We start from the raw sequence: 15,999 nt of genomic DNA, 5'->3' as shown, positions 1-15,999 counted from the left end.
TATATGTTAGTTAAATAGTGGACAACAGTGGCGCCCATTGGCGGCAATCGATGATAACATTGCATTCAATTAGCATTGAATGAGTCATTGACTAAGCAGTGGTGGCGCTTGTGTTGGGCACACAAATAACAACTAGTGTTGTATCAAATGATTTATTGTTTTATATATAACTAGTAATTTGTTTTAACCCAATTAATTAATTAAAGTTGAATATTCACATAAATTATAACATAAAATTTGCGGTTAATTTATTATATAATAATTTATTAATTTTGATTAATTGATTATAACTTGAAATAATTTGTGCAATAAAAGTGTCAATTAGTGGACCGCGAGTTTGTGTCAACACTAGTGAAAACTATCCCCAAAAAAGTGTTTCAACACTTTGTATACAAGTATTGAATTGCCTTACGTTTAGTCAATTTGATTGACAACTGTTTTGTTATAAAAACTATTATTAATTTATTTTTTTAAATTTAATAACTATTTATTAACTRATTATTAATTTAATGAATAATTGTATTAAAAGACGGATTATTAAGTGAGGGAACAGATAAACCTATGGCTGACAGTGTAGAGTCCGGTCAGGACTCGGGCCAGCAATCGTTGCCGAATGAGACCAATATAGTGTCGGTGGCGTTGGCCGACACCGATGTGGTCATCGCTTACATTAGACGCGTCATTCCGGCGCTTCTCGAAGAGGACAACAGTATTCATCCATCGCTGGATTGGGCGCTCAAGAATGAGACCACAATTGAAAAGATCAAGAAATTTATATCTGATGGACAAATGCGAGCGCTTCTCATACAGAGATCTTCGTCCAAAGGTTTGTTAACTTTTCTTATTTTTTTAAAAAGAAAAAGATATATTGCGAGTGGTTTTCTCGTATTTACAGAAGAAGAAGAAGTGCCGGAATCTGGCGGTGACAGTGACGACAATGTCATGTATCACATATCAGAAGAGGTTCGCTTTATGAACGCTAAGATTAATAGTGTTGTACTGATTAAGAGGGGTCTGGTATTGGAGGCCGAGAAGAATATATCGTCACAATTAAGAGTCATGAATCTGAACGATACATCTCCTTATGAAACACTTCACTCTTATGTCTCGGCGGCCATCGCTCCCTATTTCAAGTCGTACGTCAAAGAGACCGGAAGAGCTGAAAGGTATGAATTATAAAGATATAAATCTAGTTATYATTGTTTTATGAATGGATGGATTTGTTGGACAGGGATGGCGACAAAATGGCGCCGACAGTGGAGAAAAAGATTGCAGAACTTGAGATGGGTCTTCTTCATCTTCAACAGAATATAGATATTCCAGAAATTACTTTAGTAATACATCCATTGGTTGTATCAGTGATGAAAAAATGTGCTGAAGAGAAAAGACGTGTCGTTGTCGATGATTTTGGAGACAAATGCAATGATTCTGTATTTTTAAATCAATTACAAAGTGGTGTCAATCGATGGATTCGAGAGATACAGAAAGTAACAAAATTAGATAGAGATCCATCTTCTGGTACCGCCATTCAAGAGATTAGTTTTTGGCTGAATCTCGAGAGAGCTCTTCTTCGTATTCAAGAGAAAAGAGAGAGCACTGAAGTGGCCATCACTTTAGAGATACTAAAAAATGGAAAACGTTTTCACGCGACCGTTAGTTTTGATGCCGACACTCGTCTTAAAGAAGCGATTTCGACAGTTAGTGATTACAATCCATTGATGAAAGATTTTCCGCTAAACGATTTGCTGGCGGCAACAGAACTCGACAAAATAAGACTTGCATTGCAATCGATATTTCAACACTTGAGGAAAATACGAAATACTAAATATCCGATCAAAAGAGCTCTTAAGCTTATGGAAGCCATCTCTAGGGATCTAATGTCACAAATGTTGAAAGTGTTGGGAACCCGTAGAATGATGCACATTGCGTTTGAAGAGTTCGAAAAAGTGGTGTCCGCTTGTTTCGATGTATTCATCACTTGGGATGACGAGTACGACAAACTTCAAGGATTGATGAGAGATATCGTTAAAAAGAAACGCGAAGAACACTTGAAGATGGTTTGGCGAATCAATTTGGCTCATAAAAGACTACAGTCGCGAATGGAACAAATGCGTAAATTTCGACGACAACATGAACAGCTTCGGGCAGTTATTATTCGTGTTCTAAGACCAATAGCTAAGTCAACCAAAGAAGTCGAGGCTATCAGTGATATTAATTCAGAAAAAGATGGGACACTTTCATCAATAGATTCGGCTGATATGAATGCCATTGAAGAAGTGAATATAGCCTATGAATTAGTTAAAGAAGTCGATGCACTTGACATTAGTAAAGAAGGAACTGATTCTTGGGAGGCATCGATGAAGCGATACGAAGAACGTATAGATCGCGTTGAGGCGAGAATTACGGCCAAACTAAGAGATCAATTGGGAATTGCAAAGAATGCTAACGAAATGTTTAGAATATTTTCGCGATTTAACGCATTGTTTGTGAGGCCACACATTAGAGGCGCTATCAGAGAATATCAGACACAACTGATCCAAAGAGTTAAAGATGACATCGAAGCACTTCACGAGAAATTTAAAGTACAATATCCACAGAACAAGGCCTGCAAAATGAGTCGCGTTCGTGATTTGCCTCCCGTTTCCGGATCTATTGTTTGGGCCAAACAAATTGAAAGACAACTTTCTGTTTATATGAAACGAGTTGAAGACGTTTTGGGCAAAGGATGGGAGAATCACGTCGAGGGACAGAAACTTAAGAGTGACGCCGACAGCTTCCGGATGAAACTAAACACCAATGGAATATTTGAAGAATGGACGCGAAATGTCCAACAAAGACAACTTAATGTTTCCGGAAGAATATTTAATATCGAAAGTTTTCGATCGAAGAGCGGAAAAGGAAGTATTCTTAAACTTCGAGTAAATTTTATGCCCGAAATCATTACGTTAGCCAAAGAAGTAAGAAATTTGCGAAGTTTAGGTTTTAGGGTACAGTTGGCTATTGTTAATAAAGCCCATCAGGCAAACCAACACTACCCGTTTGCCGTTTCCCTAATTGATACCGTCAAGTCATATGAAAGGGCGTGTGAGAAAGTGGAACATAGACCTAATGTAGCACTTCTTGTGGCCGGACTTAAGAGAGATGTACAGGATTTGATTAGCGAAGGTGTCGGTCTTGTTTGGGAATCATATAAAAGAGATTCTTATGTCCAACGACTGGCTGAATGTGTCTATAATTTTCAGGAAAAAGTTGACGAACTGTTAGATGTGGCCGAACAGATCGAAATTGAGGTCAAAAGTATTGAGGCCTGTAGTTATGGTACAACTGTTCTCTCAGAAATTTTAAATAAAATACAGAAAGCCGTCGATGACTTGAGTTTACAAAGATATTCAAATCTAAGCGAATGGGTTAACCGTTTGGATGAAGAGATTGAAGAGAAACTTGCCGTCAGACTTGAAGCCGGCATTAAGGCGTGGACACAGGCATTGTTGGGCAATAAAGAAGACGATATGGATATGTTAACTGACACCGACTCACCTGTTAATCCGGTGGTTAAACTCGGCGGTGATCCCAAAATTCAGAGAATGGTCCACGAAATAAGAATCACAAATCAACTGATGTATGTGAGTCCCAGTGTAGAGGAGGCACGCTTTGAACTGATGCAACAGTTGTTTGCGTGGGAAAATGTGGTGCTGACCCTCAATAGGATTGAGAGCACCCGATATCAAGTGGGCTTAGATAGACCAGCAGCTCCACAATATAGAGATCTACTGAACCGTATGCCTCAGGGAGTAACGGTTCTCGAGGCCGCTTACGAAGCAATTGAAAGTAAAATCAAACAAATGCAAGAATATATTACTCAATGGCTGACTTATCAATCACTATGGGATTTGCAACCCGATATGCTTTACACAAAACTCGGCGAAAGTATCATACTCTGGATGAATACTTTAGTAGAAATCAAGAAATCGCGAACAACTTTTGATACAACAGAAACACGCAAAGAGATCGGACCTATTATTATTGATTACACTAAAGTTCAATCAAAGGTAACCCTTAAATACGATTCGTGGCATAAGGAAGTGCTCAGCAAATTTGGTCAACTTCTTGGAAATGAAATGTCTGGTTTGCATTCAGTCATATCTAAATCGCGTACTGAATTGGAACAACACTCAATAGACACGGCAAACACTAAAGATGCCGTCACTTTCATTACATATGTTCAGTCACTTAAAAACAAGACTCGTCAGTGGGAACGGCAGGTCGACACTTACAAAGAAGGACAACGAATTCTTGAGAGACAACGGTTTCAGTTTCCTAATAATTGGCTTCACGTCGACAATATTGAAGGTGAATGGAGTGCTTTCAATGAAATTATGAAACGAAAAGACGCTTCCATTCAACAACAAGTCTCTAGTCTTCAGGTTAAGATTGTAGCTGAAGATAAGTCAGTCGAATCAAGAACTTTAGATTTTCTCCAAGAATGGGAAAGAGGTAAACCTGTTGGCGGATCTATTTTTCCAAAAGAAGCGCTCAATTTGTTAACTATTTTTGAGACAAAATTCAATCATCTAAGAGAAGATCGCGATAATGTTATGCGAGCTAAGGAAGCACTAGAACTTCTTGAGCCCGGTTTGGCACCAATTAATGCCAGCGATGAAAAACTTCAGGTAGCTCTCGAAGAATTGCAAGATTTGAAGGAAGTCTGGAGTGAATTGTCTAAAGTTTGGGAACAAATAGATTTATTAAAAGAGTTGCCATGGCTTTCGGTTCAACCGCGAAAATTGAGACAACAATTAGACGGACTAATGAATCAACTCAAAGATATGCCCGCAAGACTCAGACAATATGCTTCATACGATTACGTCAAACGTTTATTGCAATCATACACGAAGTCAAATATGGTTATCATTGAACTCAAATCTGATGCCTTAAAAGAGCGCCATTGGAGACATTTGACGCGTCAACTCAATGTTCATTGGGTTTTATCAGACTTAACACTCGGTCAGGTATGGGATGTGGATCTTCAACGAAACGAAGTCGTTATAAAAGATATAATACTAGTGGCTCAGGGAGAGATGGCACTCGAAGAATTCTTGAAACAGGTACGGGAGGCCTGGCAGACATATGAACTCGATTTAGTTAATTATCAAAATAAATGTCGAATAATTCGTGGTTGGGATGACTTGTTTAATAAAGTCAAAGAACATATTAATTCGATAACAGCTATGAAAATGTCTCCGTATTATAAAGAGTTTGAAGAAGACGCCCTGTCCTGGGAGGAGAAACTCAATCGTATTAATGCATTGTTCGACGTCTGGATTGACGTTCAAAGACGTTGGGTGTATTTGGAGGGAATATTCAGTGGCAGTTCCGACATTCAGGCCTTACTTCCAGTGGAAACCTCTAGGTTTCAATCGATTAGTTCGGAATATTTAAATTTAATGAAAAAAGTATCGAAAAGTCCAATGGTTATGGATGTGCTCAACATTCCYGGTGTTCAGCGTTCATTGGAACGATTAGCTGATCTTTTGGGTAAAATTCAGAAAGCATTGGGTGAATATCTGGAAAGAGAGAGGTCTTCATTTCCCAGATTTTATTTTGTTGGCGACGAAGATCTACTCGAAATTATTGGCAACAGTAAAAATATTCCTCGACTACAAAAACATTTCAAGAAAATGTTTGCCGGCGTTTCGTCTATTATTCTTAACGATGACTTTTCCTGTGTATTGGGTTTGTGTTCGAAAGAAGGCGAAGAAGTCCACTTTTCGACACCAATTTCTATCACTGAACACCCGAAGATAAATGAATGGCTTACTCTTCTGGAAAGAGAAATGCGAATAACTTTGGGTAAACTATTGGCTTCTGCGGTCACAGAGATTGCTCCCTTCAGAAGTGGAAATATAGAAATTGAAAAATTCATTAAATGGTTGGACTCATATCAAGCGCAGGTCATTGTTCTCGCGGCACAGATATCGTGGTCTGAATACGTGGAGAACACTCTCTCGCAAATACAAAATCAAAATCTTAAAACATGTGAACTATTGGAGAATGTCTTACAATCAGTAGAGCTTACACTTAAATTATTGGCCGATTCTGTACTTCAGGAACAACCAGCACTCAGACGTAAAAAATTAGAGCATTTGATCACCGAATTTGTCCATAAAAGAGATGTTACGCGAGAACTGATCAAAAATAATGTTTGTTCGCCCAAATCATTTGATTGGTTATCGCAAATGAGATTTTATTTCGATCCGCGACAACACGATGTCCTCCAACAGTTGTCCATACATATGGCTAACGCTAAGTTCAACTATGGCTTTGAGTATTTGGGAGTTCAGGACAAACTCGTTCAAACACCACTTACCGATCGCTGCTATCTAACGATGACTCAAGCATTGGAGGCACGACTCGGAGGTTCTCCATTCGGACCGGCGGGAACTGGAAAGACTGAATCGGTGAAAGCGTTGGGCAACCAATTGGGAAGATTTGTTTTAGTTTTTAATTGTGACGAAACATTCGACTTTCAAGCCATGGGTCGTATATTTGTTGGTCTGTGTCAGGTCGGCGCKTGGGGTTGTTTTGATGAATTCAATCGACTAGAAGAGAGAATGTTGAGCGCCGTCTCTCAACAGATTCAGATGATTCAGGAGACGCTGAAGAATATCCAAAATAAAAGTGAATTGACTGTTGAGCTCATTGGAAAACAGGTCCGAATYAATGCAGATATGGCTATATTTATAACTATGAATCCCGGATATGCCGGTCGTTCAAACCTACCCGACAATCTTAAGAAATTGTTCCGATCATTGGCTATGAATAAACCCGATAGACAACTGATTGCCGAAGTTATGCTGTTTTCACAAGGATTCAGAACAGCCGAAAAATTGGCCACAAAAATAGTGCCATTCTTTAAATTATGTGACGAACAGCTATCAAATCAATCGCATTATGATTTTGGTTTGCGAGCCCTCAAGAGTGTACTCGTCAGTGCCGGTAATATCAAAAGAGATAGAATTCAGAAAATCAAAGAAGATATGAAAGAAAGAGGTGAAGGGGATCAAATAAATGAAGGATTAATTGCTGAACAATTACCAGAACAAGAAATACTAATACAAAGTGTTTGCGAAACAATGGTTCCCAAACTGGTTGCTGAAGATATTCCATTACTATTTTCACTTTTATCCGATGTATTCCCTGGAATCAAATATACCAGAGCGGAGATGAAGGGTCTGAAAGAAGAGATTGTAAAAGTTTGTAAAGAAATGTATTATGTTTGTGATTATGAATCCGAAACAACTAATGATGAAAACAATGCCAGTTCTTGGATGTCAAAAGTGCTTCAATTATATCAGATCTCTCAACTAAATCACGGTCTTATGATGGTTGGCCCGAGCGGTAGCGGCAAATCGTCCGCTTGGAAAGTATTACTCCGAGCACTTGAACGATACGAAGGCACTGAAGGAATCGCTCACGTCATTGATCCGAAAGCTATTTCCAAAGAAGCACTCTATGGAACATTAGATCCAAATACTCGTGAATGGACTGATGGTCTTTTTACTCACATTTTACGTAAAATTATTGATAACGTGAGGGGAGAGATCAATAAACGGCAATGGATTATATTTGATGGAGATGTCGATCCCGAATGGGTTGAAAACCTAAACAGTGTTTTGGATGACAATAAACTACTGACACTTCCCAATGGCGAACGTCTTAGTATTCCACCCAATGTGCGCATTATGTTTGAAGTACAAGACTTAAAGTTTGCCACATTGGCCACTGTTTCCCGATGTGGTATGATTTGGTTCAGCGAAGACGTCCTTTCAACGGAAATGATTTTCGAGAACTTCTTCTTAAGACTCAGAAATATAGCTTTGGAAGACAATGACGACGATTTTGGCAATTATGGTGTTAAGAAGCGAAGCGATATCGACGGACAAATGGAAACAATAAATCCGAGTCTTCAAACACAACAAGACTTTGCTAATATAATGCAACCATATTTTACAATTGATGGAGTAGTGGTCAGAGCGCTAGAGTTCGGCTCAAAACAAGAACACATTATGGATTTCACTCGTTTAAGAGCTTTGGGCAGTTTGTTCTCAATGTTGAACCAGTCGTGTCGAAACATATTAAACTATAACCACAATCATCCCGACTTCCCGATGCCTTTCGACACAATGGAACGCTATATTCCCAAATCGTTAGTTTACGCTCTGTTGTGGTCATTCGCCGGCGACGCCAAACTTAAAGTCCGAAGTGATTTGGGAGACTTTATCAGAAGCATTACAACGATTCCATTACCACCAGTCAACTCTACTATTCCGCTAATCGATTATGAAGTGACATTCAATGGTGAATGGTCTCTATGGCAGAACAAAGTGCCTCAAATTGAAGTGGAAACACATAAAGTGGCCGCACCTGATGTTGTCGTACCAACAGTTGATACGGTAAGACACGAATCATTATTGAATACATGGCTCGCCGAACATAAACCATTAGTACTATGCGGACCACCCGGTTCTGGAAAGACAATGACATTATTCAGTTCTTTGCGTTCATTGCCTGACATGGAAGTGGTTGGTCTTAACTTTTCGAGCGCTACCACTCCTGAATTGTTATTAAAAACATTTGATCACTACTGTGAATACCGTAAGACACCAAACGGTTTGGTTCTGTCGCCGATTCAAATCGGAAAGTGGCTCATATTGTTTTGCGATGAAATAAATTTGCCACAAGTCGACAAATACGGAACCATTCGAGTGATTTCTTTTTTGAGACAACTTGTCGAATGCGGTGGTTTTTATAGAACATCTGACCAGACATGGGTTCGTTTAGAAAGAATTCAATTTGTTGGCGCATGTAATCCTCCAACAGATCCCGGACGCAAACCATTATCTCATCGATTCTTGCGTCACGTGCCTGTCATATATGTCGATTATCCGGGAGAGACATCACTGAAACAAATTTACGGCACATTTAACAGAGCAATGCTTAGAATAGTTCCCGCACTCAGAACTTACGCCGAACCTCTGACCGCAGCGATGGTTGAATTTTATCTGATATCTCAAGAAAGGTTTACACAAGACATGCAACCACATTATGTTTATTCTCCGCGAGAACTTACCCGTTGGGTTCGCGGTATTGTTGAGGCCATTCGTCCACTCGAAACGTTGACAGTTGAAGGATTGGTACGATTGTGGGCTCACGAAGCACTTCGACTATTTCAAGATCGATTGGTCGAAGAATCGGAACGCATTTGGACCGATGAAAATGTTGATATTGTTGCACTTAAACACTTCCCTAATATTGATAGACAATCGGCACTTCAGCGACCTATTCTCTACAGCAATTGGTTATCCAAAGATTATATTCCTGTCGATCGCGAAGAGTTGCGTGAATTCACTAAAGCCAGACTCAAAGTCTTTTACGAAGAAGAACTTGATGTCCCACTCGTACTATTTAATGAAGTTTTGGATCACGTATTGAGAATTGACCGAATCTTTCGTCAACCTCAGGGACACGTCCTGTTGATTGGTGTAAGCGGTGCCGGAAAGACAACACTATCGCGATTTGTCGCGTGGATGAATGGATTGAGTATATTTCAAATCAAAGTACACAACAAGTATTCGGCCGCAGATTTTGATGAAGACTTACGTCAAGTATTGAGACGTTCCGGTTGTAAGGATGAAAAGATTTGCTTCATTTTAGATGAATCTAATGTTATGGACTCCGGTTTTCTCGAACGTATGAACACATTGTTAGCCAACGGCGAAGTTCCCGGACTTTTCGAAGGCGACGAATTCACAACACTAATGACACAAATTAAAGATTCGTCACAAAGAGAGGGTCTTATGCTTGACTCGAATGAAGAACTATATAAATGGTTTACCCATCAAGTAATCAAAAATCTTCACGTTGTCTTCACAATGAATCCGTCATCCGAAGGTCTTAAGGACCGAGCGGCCACTTCTCCTGCTCTTTTCAATCGATGTGTTCTCAATTGGTTCGGCGACTGGTCTAATGAGGCACTGTTTCAAGTGGGACGAGAGTTTACATTCAAACTGGATATTGATAACACTAAGTGGACGGCACCCAATTATTTTCCGTCAGCCTTTCCCGAGTTTACCAAAACACCCGCTCATAGAGACGCCGTTATTAATGCATTCGTTTATATCCATCAAACCCTTCATCACGCAAACGAAAGGCTTGTGAAAAGAGGCGGAAGAGTGACAACGATAACTCCTCGACATTATCTCGATTTTATCAATCATTACGTAAAACTGTATTACGAAAAGTGTTCAGAACTTGAAGAAGAACAGCTCCATCTGAACGTAGGTCTCTCTAAGATACGGGAAACTGTGGAACAGGTCGAAGAATTGCAGAAATCGTTGGCCCTAAAAAGCAATGAATTAGAGGCCAAAAATCAAGCGGCGAATGCAAAGCTTAAAGAGATGCTTAAAGACCAACAACAGGCAGAACGAGAAAAAACCAAATCACAGGAACTACAAGAAAAGCTTAAAGTATAGACTATTTTTTAATATTTTTATTATTGATATTAACTATTAAATTTGGGTTAAATTAGGAACAAGAGGAAGATATTGCATTGAAAACTGATGAAGTAATGGCTGACCTAAACAAAGTCAAACCCGCYGTTGAAGAAGCACAACAAGGTTTGGGATATACTGTTTGATTGGCTATAACTTTATAGCTTATAAGCACTTCATTAAACTATTATAATAATTCACACGCAAACTAACCATACATTTCACGCATAACTTATAACTTAGCACTTAATTAGCACAAACTTTAGCCAAATTAATAAAAACTTTGCTAAGCTTTTTATAACGCTTCCTCTTTGACTTTWARAGATATTTTTAATTTGATTTAATATGTTTTGTTTATTATTATTTACTTATAATTTTGTTTATTTATTTATTTTTGTTTGTTTTTTTGTTGGTAATCATCTCCACACATATAGCGGTGCAATCAATTAAGAAACAGAATTTAGTAGAGGTTAGGTCAATGACAAACCCTCCTCCAGCTGTTAAGTTAGCACTCGAGAGTATTTGTCTTTTGTTGGGAGAGTTTACCACCGATTGGAAACAGATCCGACAGGTCTTAATGCGCGATAACTTCATCACAACGATCGTTAATTTTCATACCGATAACGTTACGTAAGAAACCAATTATAATATTTATTTATATTTTTATGAATGAATTTAGCGGTCAAAGCAATAAAAAGGCAGCACTTAGTGGAGGTGCGATCAATGAGTAACCCTCCACTACCCGTCAAGATATGTCTCGAATCTATTTGTCTATTACTGGGCGAACCCTATCAGGACTGGAAACTCATCAGAAGTGTAATCATTAGAGAAAACTTTATAACAAATATTATCAGCTTTTCTGCTGATTATATTTCGTAAGACTTATAGTGTCTTCAATTGGTTTTCATTTTTGATGAATGTCTTTGTTTTTATTGTTTTGACAATTTCTGAATATAAATTTTTATAGTTTTTTTGCCTTATTTTTATACATTACTTATTTTGTTGTTGTCTTATATTTTATGAAGTGATGATATTCGCCAAAAGATGATTACAAAATATTTGAATAATCCGGACTATAATTTTGAGAAAGTAAATCGGGCCAGTCTTGCGTGCGGTCCGCTGGTCAAGTGGGCCATTGCTCAAGTTAACTATGCAGATATGCTCAACAAAATTGAACCGTTGAGGAATGAGTTGGGCAGTCTGGAGGCTAAAGCACAAGTCAATAAAGACGAAGCCATCAAAACGGACCAACAGGTGACTCAGTTGGAGAAGAGAATCGCCGCATTGAAAGATGATTACGCAAATCTGGTCAGTCAGGCGACGACTATTAAAGCAGATTTGGCTGCCGTTCAGTCAAAAGTTGACAGAAGTATTGCACTACTCAAGAGTTTAAGCAATGAAAGAGAAAGATGGGAACAGTCGAGCGAAACATTCAAAAGTCAAATGCAAACAATTGCCGGCGATATTCTTCTATCATCGGCATTCCTGGCTTATGCCGGTTATTTTGATCAACAATACCGACAAAATCTATTTAACAGCTGGTGCTCTCACCTACAGGAGGCTAACATTTTATTTAGAGCTGATTTAGCTCGAACTGAATACTTGTCAACTGCTGATGAACGACTCAGATGGCAGGCAAACCATTTGCCAAGCGATGAGTTGTGCACTGAAAATGCAATTATGTTGAAACGATTCAATCGGTATCCACTTATTATTGATCCCTCAGGACAGGCAACAAAATTCTTGTTGAGTGAATACGAAAGCAAACGGATCACTAAAACGAGTTTCTTAGACGACTCGTTCCGTAAAAATCTGGAAAGTGCTCTCCGTTTCGGAAATCCTCTACTCGTTCAAGACGTGGAAAGTTATGATCCGATATTGAATCCAGTATTAAACAGAGAAGTTCGCAAAACTGGTGGCCGAGTTCTCATAACTTTAGGCGATCAGGACATCGATCTTTCGCCGTCGTTCTGTATTTTCCTGTCCACCAGAGATCCGACCGTTGAATTCCCTCCAGATATCTGTTCTCGTGTGACTTTTGTCAACTTTACAGTCACCCGAAGTAGTCTTCAATGTCAGTGTTTGAATCAAGTATTGAAAGTAGAGAGACCTGATATCGATGAGAAGCGTTCAGATTTGCTTAAACTTCAGGGAGAGTTTCACGTAAAGCTTAGACAACTTGAAAAATCATTACTTCAGGCACTAAATGACGTGAAAGGACGCATATTAGATGACGACTCTATTATCAGTACATTAGAAAAGCTTAAGAACGAAGCGGCAGAYATATCAAAAAAAGTTGAAGAGACCGATAAAGTAATGGCAGAAGTGGACAATGTTTCCAACAATACGCACCACTATCTCAAGCCTGTAGTTCTATTTACTTTACTCTCGAAGGTCTCAATCAGGTCCACTTTCTCTATCAGTATTCATTGCACTTCTTTTTGGACATCTATAATGACGTCCTAACCAACAATCCGTTGCTGAATAATATAACGGATCCAATGTCTCGACTATCAACTATAACTCACACACTTTTTGAGGTAATTTTATACGTTATTATTATTATCTATAATTTTATTAATTATTTTGAATTGACTAAAACTAAAACTAATTGTACGAACAGGTTGTATACAAACGAGTAACCCGTGGAATGCTTCACGAAGATTGGCTCGTCTTTTCCCTACTCTTATGCAAAATCTATTTGAGAATCTTTTCGAAGTATGAATTCAATTAAAAAAGTGTCATTAAAATCATAAAAATAAAATTTTCTATTTTTAGTGAATCCAACTTTGAAGAGGAGTTCAATCATTTGATGAGAGGTCGCGAAGGCATACTTCCCGGCCAACCAACCGTTCACGTGGAGGGACTCATATCGGATCAATTGGAAGGAGCGACAGCGCTATCAAAATTAGTTGCATTTAAATCACTTCAAAACAAATTGGACTCAGAAAACAACTTTAATGAATGGGTTCAAAGCAATTCTCCCGAAGCAAATGTTCCACAGCTCTGGGATGARTCCAAATCGCTCACACCTATCGGTACATCAATGCATCAATTATTAGTGATTCAAGCGTTCAGACCGGATAGAGTTTTATCAATGGCTAATCAAGTGGTCAATACAATACTTGGCAACGATTTTCTGCATTCAGCCGAAGCCGAACTTAATTTGGGCTCAATTATCGAAAAAGAAGTAAAGGCGTCGACACCGATATTGATGTGTTCTGCTCCCGGATATGATGCCAGCGGTCGTGTCGACGATCTCGCAGCTGAACTAAACAAAACAATTACATCGATTGCTATCGGATCCGCTGAAGGATTCAGTCAAGCGGACAAAGTTATAAACTCTGCCTCAAAGAGTGGTAAATGGGTTCTTCTAAAGAACGTTCATTTGGCGCCTCAATGGCTAATTCAGTTGGAAAAGAAATTACATACATTACAATCACATCCATCGTTCCGGCTGTTCTTGACTCTTGAAATCCATCCTAAAGTTCCGGTGAATCTGTTACGCGCCGGAAGAATTTTCGTGTTTGAACCGCCGCCCGGAATCAAAGCTAATCTGTTGCGAACATTCAACACTATTCCCGCTTCAAGAATGATGAGAGCGCCCAATGAAAGATCCCGTTTATATTTCCTGTTGTCGTGGTTTCACGCCATTGTTCAGGAAAGACTCAGATACTGTCCACTCGGTTGGTCTAAAAGCTATGAATTTAACGAATCAGATCTTCGTGTTGCTTGTGATACACTCGACACTTGGATCGATACAGTGGCGATGGGAAGGACTAATTTGCCACCAGAGAAGGTCCCGTGGGATGCCATCGGTATACTGTTTGGTCAATGCATTTATGGCGGAAAAATTGATAACGATTTCGATCAGAGATTATTGACATCTTTTGTTAACAAATTATTTACTTCTAAGAGCTTTGATTCAGAATTCTCATTAGTTTCCGGTATAGAAGCGCCAGAAGGCGGCAAAACTTGTATATCAATACCAGAAGGAATATTACGCAGAGACCAGTTCTTGAATTGGGTCGAAACACTTCCAGACCGTCAAATGCCTTCGTGGTTAGGATTGCCGAATAACGCAGAGAAAGTGCTTTTAACTAATTCAGGAACAGATCTGATCGCAAAACTTTTGAAACTTCAACTTCTCGAAGATGACGACGATTTAGTGATGCAAACAGCAGAACGAGTCAAAGCTAAACGCGATTCATCTGATGGAAGACCCGCTTGGATCAGAACTTTACTCAACAGTGCCATCACTTGGCTTAGAGTTCTTCCTAATAATTTGCAGACAATGAAGAGAACTTCAGATAATATTAAAGAACCACTGTATCGATACTTTGAACGAGAAGTCAATATTGCATCGAAACTTCTTCAAGTAGTGAGACATGACTTGGAAGACGTCCAACTCATTTGTAAGGGAGAAAAGAAACAAACAAATTATTACAGAGAGATCATCGCATACCTGGCAAAGGGTATGATTCCCAATCATTGGCGTAAATATACAGTTCCCTTGACATGTACTGTCATTCAATGGGTCACCGATTTTACCGACAGAATCAAACAATTACAGAAAGTTTCGTCGACTCAATCAACAAACCTAAAGGTATTTTTTTTGTTATTTATATCATTAGTAGTTATAAAGACAACAATTACCTGTAATTTTTGATGAATTATTCAAGAATCTAAACATATGGTTGGGCGGACTTTTTAATCCCGAGGCATACATAACGGCCACCCGTCAGTACGTCGCTCAGGCAAACGGCTGGTCTCTCGAAGAACTTTCGCTCGAAGTGTTGATATCAGACTCGGATCGGCATAAAGACCCGGAAGATGGAACTTTTGGAGTGACAGGTAATTTGAAATGTCATATAAATTATTAATTTTCTATAAAAATAATAATTGTGTTGTGTTTTGTACTATAGGTCTCAAATTACAGGGCGCGCACACCAAACAAAACAAACTGTATCTCACAAATACCATATTCACAGATTTACAGCTAACCTCTCTTCGATGGATTCGGTAATATAATAAGAAATGAGATTAAATTTAAATATAATATTGCAATAATTTTTTTGTTGTAATTTTCTTGCTTACAGTGGAAGTGCTGACACAAAACAGTCAACCAAAAATGGTAAATTATAAATTATTATATGTAATGATATTGTATAAATTTAAAATGTTATTTTCAAAAATATTAATTATGTTTTTTGCAATTTAGGTGACACTTCCCGTATATCTCAACTCTACCCGATCGGAGCTATTATTTTCGGTAGACTTGGAGTTAGGCGAAGACCAAAACGCTTACAGTTTTTACGAAAGAGGTGTAGCCTTCTTGTGCTTGAGTGCTATGGGTTAACCATTTTTATTTTATTTGGGATTTGAATTACGAAAAATCAATAGACATTTTTCTTTTAATTTTTATTATATATCTTATTATTAATGTTAT

General features: G+C 38.6%; 1 protein-coding gene across 1 annotated transcript; it reads left to right on the top strand.

The window, feature by feature from the left end:
• The first annotated feature begins 399 nt into the window (after nt 1-399).
• Nucleotides 400-15,974, top strand: LOC128952311 (dynein heavy chain, cytoplasmic-like). The gene is given in 13 exon segments (XM_054297682.1): nt 400-826; nt 896-1,166; nt 1,232-10,526; nt 10,589-10,676; nt 10,985-11,180; nt 11,576-12,885; nt 12,888-13,090; nt 13,174-13,268; nt 13,329-15,156; nt 15,233-15,404; nt 15,476-15,572; nt 15,650-15,684; nt 15,773-15,974. Coding segments are annotated over 13 exon segments (13,992 nt in total). The 5' UTR covers nt 400-561; the 3' UTR covers nt 15,910-15,974.
• The last annotated feature ends 25 nt before the right edge of the window (nt 15,975-15,999 follow it).

This window comes from Oppia nitens, unplaced genomic scaffold, assembly GCF_028296485.1.
Source record: "Oppia nitens isolate AA-2021 unplaced genomic scaffold, nextdenovo-longstitch-racon4-pilon3 scaffold1_pilon_pilon_pilon, whole genome shotgun sequence".
Taxonomy (NCBI): domain Eukaryota; kingdom Metazoa; phylum Arthropoda; class Arachnida; order Sarcoptiformes; family Oppiidae; genus Oppia; species Oppia nitens.
Note: the sequence above shows the minus strand (reverse complement) of the source record. Positions and strands in the feature narration are given on the sequence as shown.